The sequence below is a fragment of the Vipera berus genome, assembly GCF_964194415.1.
Source record: "Vipera berus genome assembly, chromosome: Z".
Lineage (NCBI taxonomy): Eukaryota > Metazoa > Chordata > Lepidosauria > Squamata > Viperidae > Vipera > Vipera berus.
This window is the reverse complement of record NC_138205.1, coordinates 64,586,138-64,604,024: the sequence shown is the minus strand read 5'-3', so window position 1 is coordinate 64,604,024 and position 17,887 is coordinate 64,586,138. Positions and strand designations below refer to the sequence as shown.

The 17,887-nt window shown below is 40.4% G+C and overlaps 1 protein-coding gene across 1 annotated transcript; it reads right to left on the bottom strand.

Annotated features, from left to right (window-relative positions):
• Positions 1-311: 311 nt before the first annotated feature.
• PDIA4 (protein disulfide isomerase family A member 4) lies at positions 312-17,412 on the bottom strand. Its single transcript, XM_081345038.1, has 10 exons — positions 17,010-17,412; positions 14,751-14,892; positions 13,494-13,699; positions 7,824-7,962; positions 4,602-4,807; positions 4,359-4,517; positions 3,210-3,361; positions 2,364-2,520; positions 2,045-2,278; positions 312-1,289 (listed from the first exon to the last, which is right to left on the bottom strand). Exons 1-10 carry the CDS (start codon positions 17,092-17,094, stop codon positions 874-876), a joined length of 1,896 nt encoding a protein of 631 aa, XP_081201164.1. The 5' UTR covers positions 17,095-17,412; the 3' UTR covers positions 312-873.
• Positions 17,413-17,887: the final 475 nt, after the last annotated feature.

Genomic DNA, 17,887 nt, shown 5'->3' with positions numbered 1-17,887 from the left:
GGGTTGAACTAGAAGACCTCCAATGTCCCTTTCAACTCTGTTCTGTTAAGATTACAAGAATGGAGTTACTACTGTGACTTAATGTGTCAGCACACAACTTTTGATCAAAAAATATAGTTTTAATTTCTAACAACAAAATTCAACAAATATCCAGATTACTGTCTTTTACAGGAAGCTAAACTGTTGATTTATAAAAGTGAAAAAACTAGCCTATGAATATACAACTGAGAAGAATGTGCACTGGTTTCCTGAATTTTAAATGTTTCCTTTTGGATATAGCCTGAAATATGTAAGTTTCAATCAAACATCTGTTAAGTTATAATATAGTGGTACTTTACTGTGATTAAACAATAACTGAACAGGCATCTTGTAACTTTAGAATTGATTTTATCTTGTAATAATTGTTAAAAATAAATTTCACAAGAAGTATGAATGTATGTGATCATTTGTTAAAACAGAGACACTATTCCCATCAAAAATTTGTTTTGCATAGATATAGAAAGTATAGGACCAGCATAGAGATCAGTTCATATATTGCTATGTGTTTGGCCATGTGCTTTTATGTCCATATCACCTTTAAGAAATCACATGGAATTAGAACAAACATTGATTGGTTTGAGAAAGTTTTAACACTTTGTTTTCATGTAGAGAAAAAAGAATTGAGAACTTGAGTCACAAAAAATGTATTTGTCTTATATCCAAACTGTTAAACTAATAAAATTTCACATCAAAAAGTGCAGTGTTCAGATTTGCTTTATAATACAAAAATCTCATTGTAATATTTGTCATGTCAAACCAACTTTGTTCCAGATGCTGCACTGCTCCATTTTTTCCATAATTTTCAATGACTTTTTCTTAAATCTGAAAAATGTTCTAAAGTTCATCTTTTGTTCTACTTAATTTGGTGGCATGTTCTTCAACAAATTTACTCAAGTTCTCCAAATCTCTTTTCCCAATTTCAAATTTAATTGGATTATTCTTGTTGTTGCTGGGAGCAAAATAGATGGTGGGGAAACCTTCTATTTTATAACTGTCATTTGTGACATCATTAGTAGTTGCATCCATTTTAGCAATTATTATTTTTTTCTGATTTTTGTATTTTTTACCCAATTCCACATAAATGGGCTCTAGTTTCTTGCAATGCCCACACCAGGGAGCATAGAACTCTATAAGAACATCTGTATTTGGATCCATTACTATAGATTCAAAAGTTTTACCAACTACAATCTTCACTGGACCTTTGTTATTTTTTGGTATTGGCTGGGATTTCACAATGGGCTTTAGTTTACCTACAAAGAAACAGAAAAGTATTGTTATACCAACACCACACGATATTCCCACTTGAAAAATTGCAATCCCAACATAAGCTGTTCCATGCTAGAATTTTTACTGGTTCTTTAAATCAAACACAAAACACTTTTTTCTGATCATCAGAGCATACAGGTAGCCTTTGACTCATGACCACACTCTTAGCAATCCTTCAAAATTATGACAAAATCCCCCAACAGCTATTATGATCAAGTTTCAAAGTTATGACCGCTGCAGTGTCCCCCCACTAACTATTTCTCCTCACATTCTGCACTGCTGGATCCCAGCAGGTATTCAGCCTGCTTTGCCACTCACCAGTTCCACATGGTCCTCTCTACCCATCACCACCAATCACTCATTTAGCTTTTACTGTAGATCTCCTTCTGGAAATGCCAGATTGCATTGGGGGGAAAATAGCAAACTGGTTCTTTTCCTAGGCCAGCTGGCCTGCTCCAGGAAATAAGGTCCATTTTTGAAGTAGCCTACAAACACTATCTAGCAACACAGCCTAGATTGCCAAGCAATGGAGAAGCCTACTGATCTTTCACAGCGCCTTTCTTTCTAGCCCAGGTGCTCCAGAAGCTATGAGGGAAATAAAGCTGGGAGAGCTTTGTTGTACCTTCATTTCTCCTCTTGCAGCTTCTTGCCTTCCTTTTTAGCCTGTTTCATCTTTGTTTCCTCTGCACCTTCTAGTGTGCAAGTACCCAACTGTATACATAAATCCAAGGCCATTTACCTTTTTTGAATGACAAAACAAATTCTCTAAGTACATCAGAATCAAATTCTTCCGGTTCCATGGCATATTTTTTACCAGCTTCATCAAATATGGCAACATTAACATCTTCTCCACTGTCAATCAATCCCAAATCTTTTATTTCTGAAGAGTAGTTTTCTTCATCAGCAATTGCAAACGTGTATTCCGGAAAGTCCTTAGCCACCTCTAAAACTTTATTTCGCCAATACTGGGTAGCTGGAAGTACCAAACAGATCATTTATAGGTTAGCAGATGATATTATACTAGATCTTTAAGAAAATTATTTTATAGCTATACCTACCAACATTGTAGTCAAAGCTGAAGTCTACCATATAATAAACAACTACTAAGGGCTTCTTAGCATATCTCTTAGCATCATTAGCAGTCTTGCGATGACCAACAAGAGGCAGGGCATATTTCACCACATGGTTTTTCACTTCTGCAACATCAGTAGATTCCTGTTTATACCAACAAAAATTCTTACTTAATTACTGCATTATGAAGCTTACAAGAGGCTTCATTATGGAGAATATTCATACACAAATCCTAGCAGAAAACTGAAGAACTTTATATTTTATGTGGGTTATTGAGATGTATTCATTCACAAAAGCTGAATGAAAAGAATAATTCAATGAATAATTAGCCCCAAGATTCCTTCCTTTCAATCTATAGAAATCTTTCCTTGACACTGGATTGCCATACAATACTAAGCCTTTAAAAACATCTATTGTTATCTATAAATCTTTTAACAATCTCTTTTTTTTGTAAAGAGAGTGCAACTGGAAAGAGATTACACCCATCCCATACAAATATAGAGTTAAACTTAGTCAGAAGTATAGTTCAAGAAAAAGCTACTGAAAGTAAGTGGGCTTTCAACTTTTTCTGAAAGCATATTAAGAAGTTTAAAGTTCATGCCAAAATTGAGGATTAGAAGCCATAAAACATTTTATGTGTACTGACCACATTAAATATTCAGGATTTCACGAACTGTGAACTTTGAGTATGTTTATATGCATGCACGCATACCAGAGTATAACTTCATTTACATTTATGATTACAGTTATGAAATCCCATTAGGGTATAAAAAACATTTTTGAAAGGAATAAGGCAGGTCAGGTTCTAATATGGGCTTGTCATAGCTACTCACTTTTATATCCAAAATATGTACTGAAGCCTCATATTTTGATTGAAATTTTTCTGGCTGCGTGATCACCAGTTTCCCAGGATCTACTTTCAGGAAGTTTGATATTTCACTACTAAAAGTATGGTAGAATTTGTAATCTTCTCTCAAGCTGTTAGCTAAAAAAGAAAACCCAAAGCATTAGGGAAAAATTCTGCAGAAAAATTAGGAGATCCTGGAGTTTGAAAAATCTGAATACCTTTCACATTATAGTTTTTCCCCAGGGTTTATTAAAAGATTGACAATACCCAGAAAGGCTATAATAAAACCTTTTTCTATATTTATCCTGTTTTAGTTTCTGTTCTACATCACATTGACCACTGAAGTGCCACATTATGACATCATCAAAGCTTTAATTAGGATAATTAAAATTATTAATCAAATAATAAATAAATTTTAATTAAAATTTAAAATAATTATGAGAACCAGTTTGATCTGATGGTTAAGGCACTAAGCTAGAAACCAAAACACTGCAAATTCTAGTCCCAATTCTAGGCATGAAAACCAGTTGGGTGGCCTTGTGCCAGTCACTCTCTTTTAGCCTATCTCATCTCACAGGATTGCTGTTGTAGGCAAATATGACAACTGCAAAATTCAGATACTTGGCAACTCGTTCGTATTTATGACCTTTGTTGTGTCCCAAGATCATGTGATCACCTTTTGTGACCTTCTGACAAGCAAACTCAATGGGAAAGCCAGATTCATTTAACAACCAGGTTACTAACTTATCAACTGCAGTGATTTTCTTAACAACAGAGGGAAGAAAGGTCATAAAATGGGGCAAAATTCACTTAACAAATGTCTCACTGAATAGAAATTTTAGGCTCAATTGTGGTCATAAGTTGAGGAATATTGTATTATGTTTTCCTCTGAAAAAAGACAGGAAAATTATGTCACTCCATTTTAGTAAAGCAGCAACAGGAGGTTGAAGTGACAGTCCTATGAGAATTAATGTGGCACTGCAATTACAAAAGATGAAGACAGCATGGTATTATTTAATTTTTGCATTTACAGTATGAAGAATATTTTTCTATCACTCTGCATTCACAGAAACATTCAAAAAGTAATTTCTATGTGCTGAACAATCTTTGCAACTTCATAATAAAAAAAATGTACCTGCATCCTGATAGAGATGAAAAGCTGGGTCCTGGCTTTCCTTAAAAACACCAATAATAATAACATCATCTCCATCTTTCAGAAATTCTTGTACTTGTTTAATGGCCTGTATTTGTTTGGATGGAGGGCCAGCCTGTTCTATCATGTAATCAACAATCCCTGAAAACAAAAATAGTCTCTTATTATTGTCTAGAAAAGCATCCATTTAGTATATTATAATTGAAAAAACAAAGTTTACCATACCATACTTTTCTCTTGGCCCACTATAGTTAAAAGATTTGCCCTTGCGGAAGATCTTGAGAGAAGGGTATCCAGACACATCAAATCTCTTTGCAAGTTCTGTTTCAGCAACAGCATCAACTTTTGCTAGAGGGATTGGAGGAATATGCTTGTTAAGCTCCTTCGCTGCTTTCTCATATTCTGGAGCTAATCTTTTGCAATGCCCACACCTGTATCAGAACAAAAGCAGAAAGATTAAAGAAAGAAATTCTATTAAAAAAATTCCCAAGTTTTCTGTGAATTAAGCACAATGAAAAGAAAAAGGCATTTTAGGTGAAAGATAAAATAAGGTTTTCTCCATTTTAAAACGAAAAATGTTACTGTTATCCTTTTAGGTAAAAGTTATTTAAACATATATTTTGATATAAATTATTTACATAGGAGTTTGCAATTGGTTGTGGGTGTAAATATACACAGTATTTATGGAAGTGGTATCTGTTGCCATATTGTTTCACATCTGCCCTGAAGAAGGCAACTTGTCTATTGAAATAGTTTATATCTATATTATACATGGTATCTGATGAAATATAGGTGGCCATACAAGCTATACCCCTGAATTGAGGGATGAATGCCACAGGGGGCTCCCCCACCCACCCAAATAGGTTAAGTGCCTTGGACATGGAGCAGATTTAAGAACTTCATGTAGACTCAAGTGGATGTGCAACTGATATGAAAAATATCAATTTGTCCTTAATGGGCTGCTTTTCAATTCTAAAATTCAGATTATAATAGCATGGTTTCCAGGGAGAAATGTGAGATATTTGAACCAATAGAAGAAAGTTTTGAAATAAGGAAAGGCACAAGGCAAGGATGTCATCTGTCCCCTCTGCTATTCATTTTTACTTTGGAAGTTTTAAATCGAAATATAAGACAAGATTAGAGGTTTGGAATTAGAGGTTTGGAATTAAAAGGTGAAACATAAATTACAAGCATTTGCTGATGATTTGGTATTCATTTTGGAAGATCCTTTGAAGATGATTCCAAAATTGTGGAAGAAATTGGAACAATATGGTGAAGTAGCAGGATTAAAAATTAATAAGGAAAAAACTAAAATAATAGTGAAAAATGTTACGGATAAGCAAAAAAATCGAATATCAGAGGTGACAGAAGTACAGATAGTGAAAAGTAAAATATTTGGGTATATATTTATCAGCTAAATGTTCAACATTAAAAGAAGACAACTATATAAGACTATTGAAACAAATAAAGTTAGACCTGGAAAAATGGAAGAATTTAAAATTGTCCTTTTTAGGAAGGATAGCTACAATTAAAATGAATATATTGCCTAAGATTTTATTTTTGTTTCAGACAATCCTGATAAAACTTGGGGGACTTTTTTTTAAAGAGTTGGACTCTTTAGTTTTGAAGTTTATATGGCAGGGGAAAAAAGCTAGAATAAAAAAGAAAACTTTGCAAGATACTAAAGAAAATGGGGGTTTTGGTTTACCTGAGTGGACTTTGTATTATCAAGCATCAGTATTGACATGGGTGAAAGAATGGATAATGCTTAGGAATAACAGTTTGTTATGCTTGGAGGGACATGATTTACAGTTGGGATGGCACGTGTTTTGATGGTATGGGAAAAACAAAATTCATAGATATTTTCAAAACCACTGTATTAGAAATGCTTTGATAACTGTATGGGGAAAAAAATCAAAATGAAAATATATGTAAAAATTCCAGGGTGGTTATCAATAATTGAAGCTTTTTCACATGTAAACTTGTTAGATTTTGAAAAAACGTGGACATATAAAGATATTTTAAATATTGATGGGACATTAAAATCGAAGCAAGAACTGGAACATCAGGGTATCAACATATCATAGTGGGTACGTTTACAAATACAAAATAGATATGAAAAAGATATGAAAATGTATGGATTTTATAAAGAACAAAATGTGTTTGATATTACTAACATCTGATGAGAAACTAATTAAAAATTGTATAATTTTTTGTTAACTTTAGAGATGAAAGTGAACAAATTAAAGGGACAATGACAAGATGGGCGGAGAATTTTGGTTATACTATAGAGTTAGAAGAATAGCAAAAATTATGGGAGAGAAATTATAAACTGACAATGTCAACTGCATATGAAGAAAATCTGTATAAAATGTTTTATAGATGGCATTTACCTCCAGCCAGATTAGCAAAAATGTAAAATGTATCAGGCAAATGTTGGAAATGTAAGCATAATATAGGTACATATTACCATACTTGGTGGACATGTGATAAAGCAAAAGCTTATTGGAGAAAAATACATGCTTGGCTAGAAAATATATTAGGAGAACATGTAGCATTTAATCCCGAATTATTTTTATTAGGTATATTACCAGAAAAGACTGATAAACAAAATACATACTTGGTTCTACATATCATAACCGCACCAAGAATAAGCTATGCACAATGCTGGAAAAATGAACAAGTACCATCAGAAGAAGAGCTAATAAAGAAGATATTGGAATGCGCAGAGATGGACAGACTAACTATGAGACTAAAAGACAAAGCAGAAACAGAATATTATGAAAGCTGGAATTTATTTTATAAATGGTTGGAAAAAAGAATCAAAGAGTGAGATTTGTATATGTATTAATGAATTATAAACTCAGTTCGCACATTGTTTGGAAAATTAACATATGTATGTAAAGAATAAAAATAAAATATTAAAAAAAAGAAAATATGTGTAATCAGGGTTGAATGATGGAGTCCTTGGTGTTCTCTGAGTTTGGTTGTTTGCTTGCAGATGTTTTATTACCTGACTAGGTAATACCAAGGACTCCATATGTGAATCATACGTAAATACGATATAGCTTAAATAGGATAGAGTCAAATCTAAGTGTCAATTCTAAAATAAAATTCAAATTTGAAACACATGTACCATATAAACATCTAATTGATTAAAATAATTCTGAATTTTCAAATCCAGTCTATAAGATGATAGCTATAAAAACAGATAATCTTGTACAGCCTTGAAATATTAGCTGTATTAAGCTTTTCAATGTACAGATCGGATTTAAAAAAAAAAACCTGCAGGATTTTTAAATTTCAATGACCTGATTACTGTGAAATATGTGACCATTAAAACATTATCTATGGAGAGCAAACTTGGAAAGAAGTGCCACATTCCAATAGTGCTGGCTTATGCCAAAGGAGGGAAAAATGTATGTATGATAAAATACTTTTTCTTACCATGGAGCATAGAATTCAACCAGAATTATGTCTGCTTCATTCACTGTTTCATCAAAGTTCTCTTTTGTTAAAACCAATGTAGCTTCAGGAGGAGGGACCCACTCAGGTTGTGAAACTTCTTTTACTTTAGCCACAATTTCTAAAAACACAATATTTTATTTTTAATTAGCAAAATTTGTATCAGTTTAACAAGTGTAATTTGGAAATGCATCTTATTCCAGAACAGAAGTCTAGGTCACTTTAATTAGGTCAGATTTCTACCTGAAGAAATACTTCAGCAAAGTTGAAACTGACAATGAGAATCAAACTTTATTTATGAAGCTGTTCTGCAGTTTTGAATCAGGCGAAATGTGAGAGAACTGGCTTTCACCAAGCAGAAATCAATCCATAATAAATATCATTTGGACATTTATTATTGATATTATCATCTTTGCAGCCATTTTTTGAGATGGTTGGAAAACTGACTCATAGGTCCTGCTCCAATACAAAGGACACTATAAGAAAGTATGCAAATCCTTAACCTGAACCAATATCTCATTCTAGATTTTCAAAAGTGCAATATAATTGAATGCAAACAAATAAATAAAGTACTCTTCCCAGAATTGCTTGTAAAATTAATAAGTAATCAAAAATTAATCAATAAATTGGGTTGGTATCCTGTCCGCTCCTGGATAGGTTTGGGCCCTCTGTGAGAGGGAGGTGCCCGATCTGTCTCGGACGTTACCTGGAAGGTATCCAGCTCAAGTGGCAGGGAGCTGGTGGACTGGACATTGTTGACCTTCTATTTTACATCCTCCTGAGTGACTATGGGACTGCCTGGCTGGACCTACCCGAAAAATGGTTTATTTGTCTTATTCAAGCACGGACTTATTTGCGCTCAGGGGTGCCCCACCTTCCTGGGCGCGACCCGCCTTTATTTCAACCTATCCTCTTGATGACGGGCCCAATTATTGGGACCCTGAGAGATGGTTGGGCAAGGACAGGAGCCTCTGTCATAAATTTAATAAGAGGCCCCTGGTGCACTTTTTAGCTCAATTTTTTGTGGGGTTAGGGAGGGGGGAGGGTTCTCAAAAGGTTTGGTTGGAGACTGGGGGGGTTCCACCAACCGTTTCTCAGACCAGGCCTGGGACTGATCGCGCCGTGACGAGGCTTGGGTTGGGTGCCTCCGGGGCCCCGGAGCGGGGTGTGGGTTTGTCTATTCCCACGGCGGTAGGGAATGGCAGCAGGCGTGCAAACAGAGGGCCGTTTCAATATCCGGGAGTGCGTCCCCACTGTCTCCAAGCGGTGATGCGCTCCGACCCTCTGGTTTCGGCCCATGGTTCCGGGAGCGAGGATGAGCAGCCACCTGAGCTCAGGCTCATGTATTTCAATGCCAGGTCCGTAGCTAATAAGGCTCCTCTTATAGTGATTTGAACGAGGAGGAGCATGCGGACCTGGCTTGCATTACGGAGACCTGGTTGGGCCCAGAGGGCGGTGTCCCTCTGGTTGATCTTTGTCCATCGGGTTTCCGGGTGCTGCACCAGCCTCGGGCTCAGGGTAGGGGCGGAGGAGTGGCGGTAGTCGTGAGGGAGACCTTATGTCCGCGGGAGGCCACCGTTGTCCAAATAGTCGGGTGTGAGTCCCTCCTCCTGAGATGTGGCCCTAGAGCTCAGTTGGGCTTGCTGCTGGTGTACCTTTCGCCTAGTCGCGCAGCAGCAGCCCTGCCTGAGCTTCTCGACATCCTCTCAGGGTTGGTGATTGAGTTCCCCAAACTTATGGTTTTGGGTGACTTTAATCTACCATCCCTGGGGGGATCATCTGAGTTAGCTCGGGAGTTCATGCCTTCCATGACGGCCATGGACCTGACGCAAGTTATTCAGGGTCCAACTCATAGGGGGGTCACATGCTCGATTTGGTTTTTCTATCTAGACGGTGGTTAGATGATCTGGGTGGGGGTTCTCCAATTATTATGCCCCTGTCATGGACCGATCATCACCTCCTGCGGTTGGTCTTCCGTTTTGCCACTCCCCGTCGTGGGGTTGTTGAACCAACAAGATGGTTCCGCCCTAGGCGCTTAATGGACCCTGAGCGGTTCCAGGCGGCGCTTGGGTCCCCACCTGCCTCCTTTGCTCACAGCTCGGCTGATGCCCTAGTGCACGGGTCAGCAACCCGCGGCTCCGGAGCCGCATGCGGCTCTTTGAGCCGTCTCATGCGGCTCCCAGCCGCCCGGTGCGCGCGCACCTCTTCGAACGGGCAGTGGTGCGCGCGCACCTCTCCAAATGGAGAGTGGCACCGCCCGTTTGGAGAGGTGCGCGCGCACCTCCCAGAATGGGTGGAGGTGCGCGCGCACCTCCCCAAACCTTTGGAGAGGTGCGCAAGTACCTCCGCGCGAACGGGCTGCGGCGTCGTTCTTTGAGGAAGCTGCCGTGGCCCGTCTGCAAAGCTGCCGAAAGCGGCAGCTTTGCAGATGGGCCACGGCAGCTTCCTCAAAGAGCGACGCCGTGGCCCGTTCCGAGAGGTGCGCGCGCACCTCCCCGAATGGGCGGAGCTGCGCGCGCACCTCCCCAAACCTTTGGAGAGGTGCGCGCGTACCTCCGCACGAACGGGCCGCGGCGTCGTTCTTTGAGGAAGCTGCCGTGGCCCGTCTGCAAAGCTGCCGAAAGCGGCAGCTTTGCAGATGGGCCACGGCAGCTTCCTCAAAGAGCGACGCCACGGCCCGTTCCGAGAGGTGCGCGCGCACCTCCCCGAATGGGCGGAGCTGCGCGCGCACCTCCCCAAACCTTTGGAGAGGTGCGCGCGTACCTCCGCGCGAACGGGCCGCTGCGTCGCTCTTTGAGGAAGCTGCCGCGGCCCGTCTGCAAAGCTGCCGAAAGCGGCAGCTTTGCAGGTGGGCCACGGCAGCTTCCTCAAAGAGCGACGCCGCGGCCCGTTCCGAGAGGTGCGCGTGCACCTCTCCGAACGACCGGAGGTGCGCGCGCACCTCCCCAAACCTTTGGAGAGGTGCGCGCGTACCTCCGGGCAAACGGGCAGCGGTGCCGCTCTTTGAGGAAGCTGCCGCGGCCCGTCTGCAAAGCTGCCGAAAGCGGCAGCTTTGCAGACGGGCCGTCGCCGTCGGGCAACCGGGAACCGGTTCCATCTCACTTTTTTAAAAAAATTGCAACCGCGTGCGTCCGCACATGCACAAAAAACCGTTTTGTGCATGCGCAAAATGTTTTTTGCGCATGCGCGTGCATGGACACACGCACGCGGCTCCCAGTTTTTTTAATTTCTGATGGAACCGGTTCCCGGTGGCTCTTTTCCTTTTTTAGGTTGCCGACCCCTGCCCTAGTGGAAGCCTGGGAAAAGGCGGCCATGGAGGTACTCGACCGAGTTGTACTCATGCGGCCCTTGACCCGGTGCAGATCCCAATGGGCTCCATGGTTTTCCATGGAGCTCTGGGAGATGAAGCGTCGGAGACGGGGCCTAGAGAGCTGTTGGAGATCCAGCCGATCTTAATCCGACCGGTTGCGACTAAGGTCTTTTACGAGATCTTATCTCGCGGCGATGAGGACAGCAAGGTCTAATCACTTTGCCGCCCTCATTGCGTCCGCAGATAATCACCCGGCCGCCCTGTTTAGGGTGACCCGCTCCCTCCTTAATCAGGAGGTGAGGGAGGAGCCCTTGCAGGGTCGTGCCAAGGAGTTTAGTCAACATCTGTCGGACAAAATCGCTCGGATTCGGACCGGTTTGGACTCCGACTGGGCAGAGTCTGACGATGAGGACGAGGGAAGTCTTGTCGATATTATCTGGGAGGAGTTTGATCCTGTGACTGCTGAAGATGTGGACAGGATCATGGGGAAGCTGAGCTCCACCACGTGTTTATTAGACCCGTTTATGCAGCCCGGGATGGGACACGAGGCTGGCTCCAGGCAGTGATAACTGCTTCTTTGAGTGAGGGTAGTTTTCCCGCCGCCTTGAAGGAGGCGGTGGTGAGACCCCTCCTCAAGAAGCCTGCCCTGGACCCAGCTGTATTAAATAACTTTCGTCTGGTCTCCAACCTTCGCTTTCTCGCGAAGGTTGTTGACAGCGTGGTGGCGCATCAGCTCCCTTTGTTCTTGGAGGAAGCTGATTATCTGGACCCGTACCAATCGGGTTTCAGGCCCGGGTACAGCACGGAAACGGCATTGGTCGCGCTGGTGAATGATCTTTGGCGGGCTCAGGACAGGGGTTGTTCCTCTGTCCTAGTCCTGTTAGACCTCTCAGCGGCTTTTGATACCATCGACCATGGTATCTTGCTGCGGCGCCTCAGGGGGTTGGGAGTGGGAGGCACAGTTCTTCAGTGGTTCTCCTCCTACCTTCTGGGGCGTTCACAGTCGGTGTTGGCAGGGGGGCTGAGGTCGACCCTGAGGCCTCTCGTTTGTGGAGTTCCTCAGGGATCGGTCCTCTCGCCTCTCCTGTTTAACATCTATATGAAGCCTCTGGGTGAGATCATTCATGGTTTTGGAGTTGGTTATCATCAGTATGCTGATGATACCCAGCTTTTTATTTCAACCCCAAACCACCCCAGTGATGCCCTCGACGTGATGTCCCGTTGCCTGGACGTGGTCCGGGTCTGGATGGGGAGGAACAGGCTTCAGCTCAACCCTGACAAGACTGAGTGGCTGTGCGTGCTGGCATCTCGGGAAACGCAGATTATTCCATCTCTTAATAATGGGGAGTGAGTTATTACCCCCCGTAGATCGGGCTCACAACTTGGGGGTCCTCCTAGATTCACAGCTCTCCTTAGATCATATAGGAGCTGTGACTAGGGGGGCCCTCGCCCAGATTCGCCTGGTGCGCCAGTTGCGGCCCTATCTAGACCAGGATGCCTTGCGTACAGTCACTCATGCGCTCGTGACCTCCCGTTTGGACTACTGCAACGCTCTCTACATGGGGCTGCCCTTGAGGACCACTCGGAGGCTTCAACTGGTGCAGAATGCAGCCGCGCAAGTGGTGTTGGGGGTCTCCCGATACTCCCGTTACACCTCTACTCCGCGAGCTGCATTGGCTGCCAGTTGCCCTCCGGGTGAGATTCAAGGTGCTGGTAATGACCTATAAAGTCCTATATGGCATGGGTCCGGATTACCTATGGCAGCACCTGCTTCCGGCGTCAACCTCTCTCCATCCAGTGCGCTCCCACAGAGTGAGCCTCCTCAGGGTGTCTCCGATCAGAGAATGTCGATTGGTGGCCCCCAGGGGGAGGGCGTTCTCTGTGGGCGCGCCAGACCTATGGAACCGCTTGCCGGTTGAGCTCTGGATGGCCCCTGACCTTCGCTCCTTCCGACGCGATCTAAAAACCTATCTATTTCAACAATCTGGCCTGGTCTGATGGGTTTGGATTTGATTTTAATATAGTTTTAATTGTTGTATTATATTGGGCATAATTATTTAATCTTTTTTAACTTTTGTATTTATATTTCGATATTTATTGCCCTGTACACTGCCCTGAGTCCTTCGGGAGAAGGGCGGTATAAAAATTTAATAAATAAAATAAAATTAATAAATACGTGGCTGGTGTTGTAATAAACTTTGTACACATAATGATGTAGCAAAGCACTTGGGGCATCCTCTTTCCAGGTTTTGTCCAAGAGACAATAAAGATTTACTTCGCACAAGGAGATTTTGTGCATTTGGAATAAATTGTACCTTGTGTCTAAATATGTTACTACCTACCAGTTTCTGTTCTTGAACCATCATAATCCACTGGTTGTCCTTTCTTCAGAATTTTGATAGTTGGATAACCACTAACATCAAATCGACTTGACAAAGTAGAGGCTGATGTAGCATCTATTTTGGCAACAGGAATAGGTGGGTCATTTTCTTTTAATGTTTTGGCTATTTTTTCATATTCTGAAGCAAACTGCTTACAGTGCCCACACCTAAAGAAAATGAGAGAGTAAACGTGACAGGAGCTTGCTGTTTCTACAACAAAATTGAGAAACTTTAGATTAAGGACAGAGGCAATTTTATCTTAATACTATGTTTAGTTAGATAGCACTCTGATCACATAGGAAAGAATGAAGTGGGTGATAGAAGTAAATAATTAGAAAAATAAGGATCATTGGTAGACTTCAGTGTTGGGGGCCCAACACAAATGAAACCGTTCACCCAAATATGTTAGTTTTGTGCATTTATTTCTAATTTTTATACATTTTATACATCAGACTCAAGACAATAAATATATAAAACCAAAACCTAACATGTTGTCAATCTGACTTTTGGGGAATTTTTTTCATAGGACAGGAACCCCCAGTAAACTCACCTGTCATAAGCTGGAATTCATAACAATTCAAAGAGGAATAGACTAGATGTACTGTTTCTATTTTAATAAGGCAGTTCTCTAAAAATTTCAGAATCAAGCTACTTTGGATTTTAAACACCAAAGTTCATCCTCTGAAATGTACCCAGAGTTCATCCTCTGAAATGTACCCAGTGGCTTACTGACTCTCACCCATCCACACATAGGCCAGAGTATTTTAAATAGCAACATAGGTATTCACTTAAGTACCATTTGCTTAATGATCAAAGTTATACTGGTGCTGGAACTAGTCATTTGTGATCAGTCCTTACAGTCCTTTTTATTGCAGCATCCCTGGGGACAAAAATCAGATACTTGGCAACTAGCATGTATTTTTGATTGCTGCCGCATTCTAGGGTTATAGTGATCATCATTAACCACCCCAGGTGGCTTCCAACAAGCAAAGTCAATGGGAAAGCCAGATTTGCTTAATAAATATATGATTCACTAATTAACAACTGGTGTTTTTCTTAATCATAGCAAAACAAGACTTTAAAAATTGGGTGAAACTCACTTAACTGTCACTTATCACAGGAAGTTCCAATTGCAATGATAGTCTTAGTTGAAGGACTACTAATAAACCTGAATCAGTTTCAAAGATAAAAACAAAGAAGCAAAAGCATCATGCTTACCAGGGAGCATAAAACTCCAGAAGTACAGTATCTTTGCCTTCAACAAAATTGTCAAAGTTTGCATCATTCAACAGTAAAACACCATTTTCTTCTTCTACATCTGAATTGTCTTCATCATCAATTTCCTCACTGACAACAGAATCTAATTTAAAGGAATACAAATTTCTCATATCTAAGTTCTGCATTATAATGTACATGAAATGCACTGCTACAAACCTATTTTAGCAATACCCAGATGTTTAGAATGGACTATAAGAGACTATGCAAACAAATATCACACTATCTTTTCCTTAACCATGCTTCTCCTTCAAAACTTCAATTATACAGTGGTGTTCTTCATGCAGTCTTGCACAACTTCTGAATCCCTAATGCTGAAGAAGCTCAGTATTTCCCTATTATTGCTACCTTAGAACTTATTTTTTTTAATTGAAAGGTTTTTCAATACATTTTATCTTTAACATCATTATTGCTACCTTAGAACTTATTAAGGATCTGGAAAGCCTTAATTTTATCTAGCATTTGACAAATTATGCATTTTTACATGGTCTTGTAAGAAATAAGTGCAAAATATAACAGTGTTTTGGAGGAAATTATGAAATCATAGTCACCATGCCACAAACTGCACATCAAAAATGTTGATCTAAAGTAGGGAATCTGTTGTTTTACATGTTTCAACCTACAATTCATTACAAATAATATTAATAGCTGAGACTTATTCAGAAACTGTAGATCAACACATTAGGAAGGCAAAATTATTGATGAAATACTGTATTAACAAATATGTCTTCAGATAATGCCATCTGAACAAATTTTCCAAAGATTCTTAAATTCAAGGTTGTAAAACGGTGTTCAGCCATTCTGGAAGAATTACGAGGTCAACAGAGTTTAAACTAATTTTAAATCCTTGCAAAACAGTTCAAACAGCCCATTTCAGGTTTAAACAATTTCTTCAAAATTCAAAACCATATGCCACATTTCTAAATCCAATTTTTCATTAATATGTGAAAGGAAAAAACTCCAGCTTACATTAGCCACAACATAACCTATCTTGACAGATACTTACACAGCAGCATGTTTTTCAGAAGTTCTTAAATGATATTTCATAAACCACAATAAATTCATTCTACTTCTTTTAACAGGTGAAATTAAACATGTTGAAATGAATTAGGGGGAAAAGAAATGTTTACTACTTTAAATCAGTACAAATTCTATTTCTGATTACAATTTGCCTATGTAGAATAAACTAATTATAGAGTTAGGCAGATTTAATTATATATGGTTAAATCAACATAATTTTAAAGAAAACAAACATATCATCCCAAAAGATCTAATTTGTATGCCACAATAAATAATTGGCACATTCTAGCATAAACATGCTTATTGTGCAGCAGAAAACATTGTTTCCATAGCCTGCAAGAGCTGAGGCAGTTAGGGATGCAGATGTGCATTCTGTCCCTTGTTTCCTCTTTCTGCATTCACACACAAACACAGGAGAATCATCACTTAGTAATGATTATCTGGCATCCTTTATAACTGCTTTTCCTGCTTGTGGATATCAGTGACTGAACTTGAGAACTTTTCATGAAAAAAATATGTTTTCTGCATTTATAATAACTGTTTTCATGTGCAAATTCTAAAAAGTTAGGGGGCAAGAAAAGGATGAAATATTGCATTAGCTATGTGTATTTTTAACAAGATGATTCCAAAATTCTTAAGTCACTTTAAAAATTCAACATTGGTCCTGACAACAGTTTAATTCTTCCTAAATCCCAACAAGATGATCAGTTTTGCCCTACTGTTGCCCAATATTAAGGGAAACACTCCTCTTGAATATGGACATTCCATTTACTTATAATTGGTAAAACAAACAATGTGCCTTCTCCCCAGTTCTGAAAGGAGGATTTTCCAAATTTATAGTAGAGCTTACCCTGATGTATGGTCCTTTTTTGCCAAATGTGCCCAAAAGCAGCATGAAAACTAAACGATTACGTGAAGAAACAAACTTCAACACATGTGGATGTTAAATACGATCAATTCGAGAAGCCCGCCCGGCATTCGGGGTCTCTTCCACACCTTTGTGTCTTCTGCTTTATGATCTCTAGTTTGTCCACCAGCACTTACCCAATCCAAAAGGCCTTCCGCTTGTACAGATAAGGAAAGAGTTACTTCTACAATTTTCTTACTTCCAGTAAGATGGAATAAGTCAACGATTCTCAGCGTAAAGAAAGGGGTTTTTTTTCTCTCGACATAAATTCTTACCTCCCTCTTCTTGGCATCTGGCTAATACAGCAAGCTGCGCCAGTACTAGGATAAGCGTTAGCAGGCACACTCTTCTGATGTTCATTGCAGCATCAATGTCCTCTTTCACGTCCAATTCTTCTCGGCAACACGCCTCCTCCACGCTCTTCCCTTAAGAAAAGAAAGCCTCTTCTTCCCAGAAGGCGAATTTACAGGAAGTCGTGCGTCCTGATTGGCTAACAAAGCAGTGAGACTCCTGAATAGTCAACCAATCCAAGAGCGACGTATGATGAAAGGAATGAAAGTTGTGTTTTAAAAAGTGACTTTCAGCAGGAGTGGGGGAGAGGATCAATTTCAGAAAGTGGAACGTCCCCGCGCCTGCATCCCCCACGGCGAATCTTGTCTGTTTGCAAGAAGGTGTGGCGGTACACACAAAAGAAAGCCCAGTGAAGTGTGTCACTGTATGTGCGACTTCTTTTTAAACTACAAAACTCCTCTGAGGTGCCCCTCACGGATTGGCTATCCTGGAAACTACCAATCACGACTTACCACTCGTTTGGATAGGCAAACAAATTCTGGGGTGGAGCAAAAGAAAAGCGGATTAAAAAAATGGGGGCGGGGAGGTATGGGGTTCGGTTAGTCCGACGGGGTCAAGACACTTCTCAGTGTTGCATTGGTCTGTGAGGGACAGGAATAGTTAGAGGGCGGGTGAGCCGTAGCCGCTTAGCCTGGCCCACGTCAGTTGAGCAATGGGTTGGCTCTAAGGCCTTGAAGTAGCCTTATTAAGAAGAACATAAGTGTTAATGTTATTAGCAGAATAAAGTGTAACTACTAACTATTATTTCACAGGCTTATTGCAGAATTTTGGATGGAAAGTATACTGGAATGTTCAGGATTGA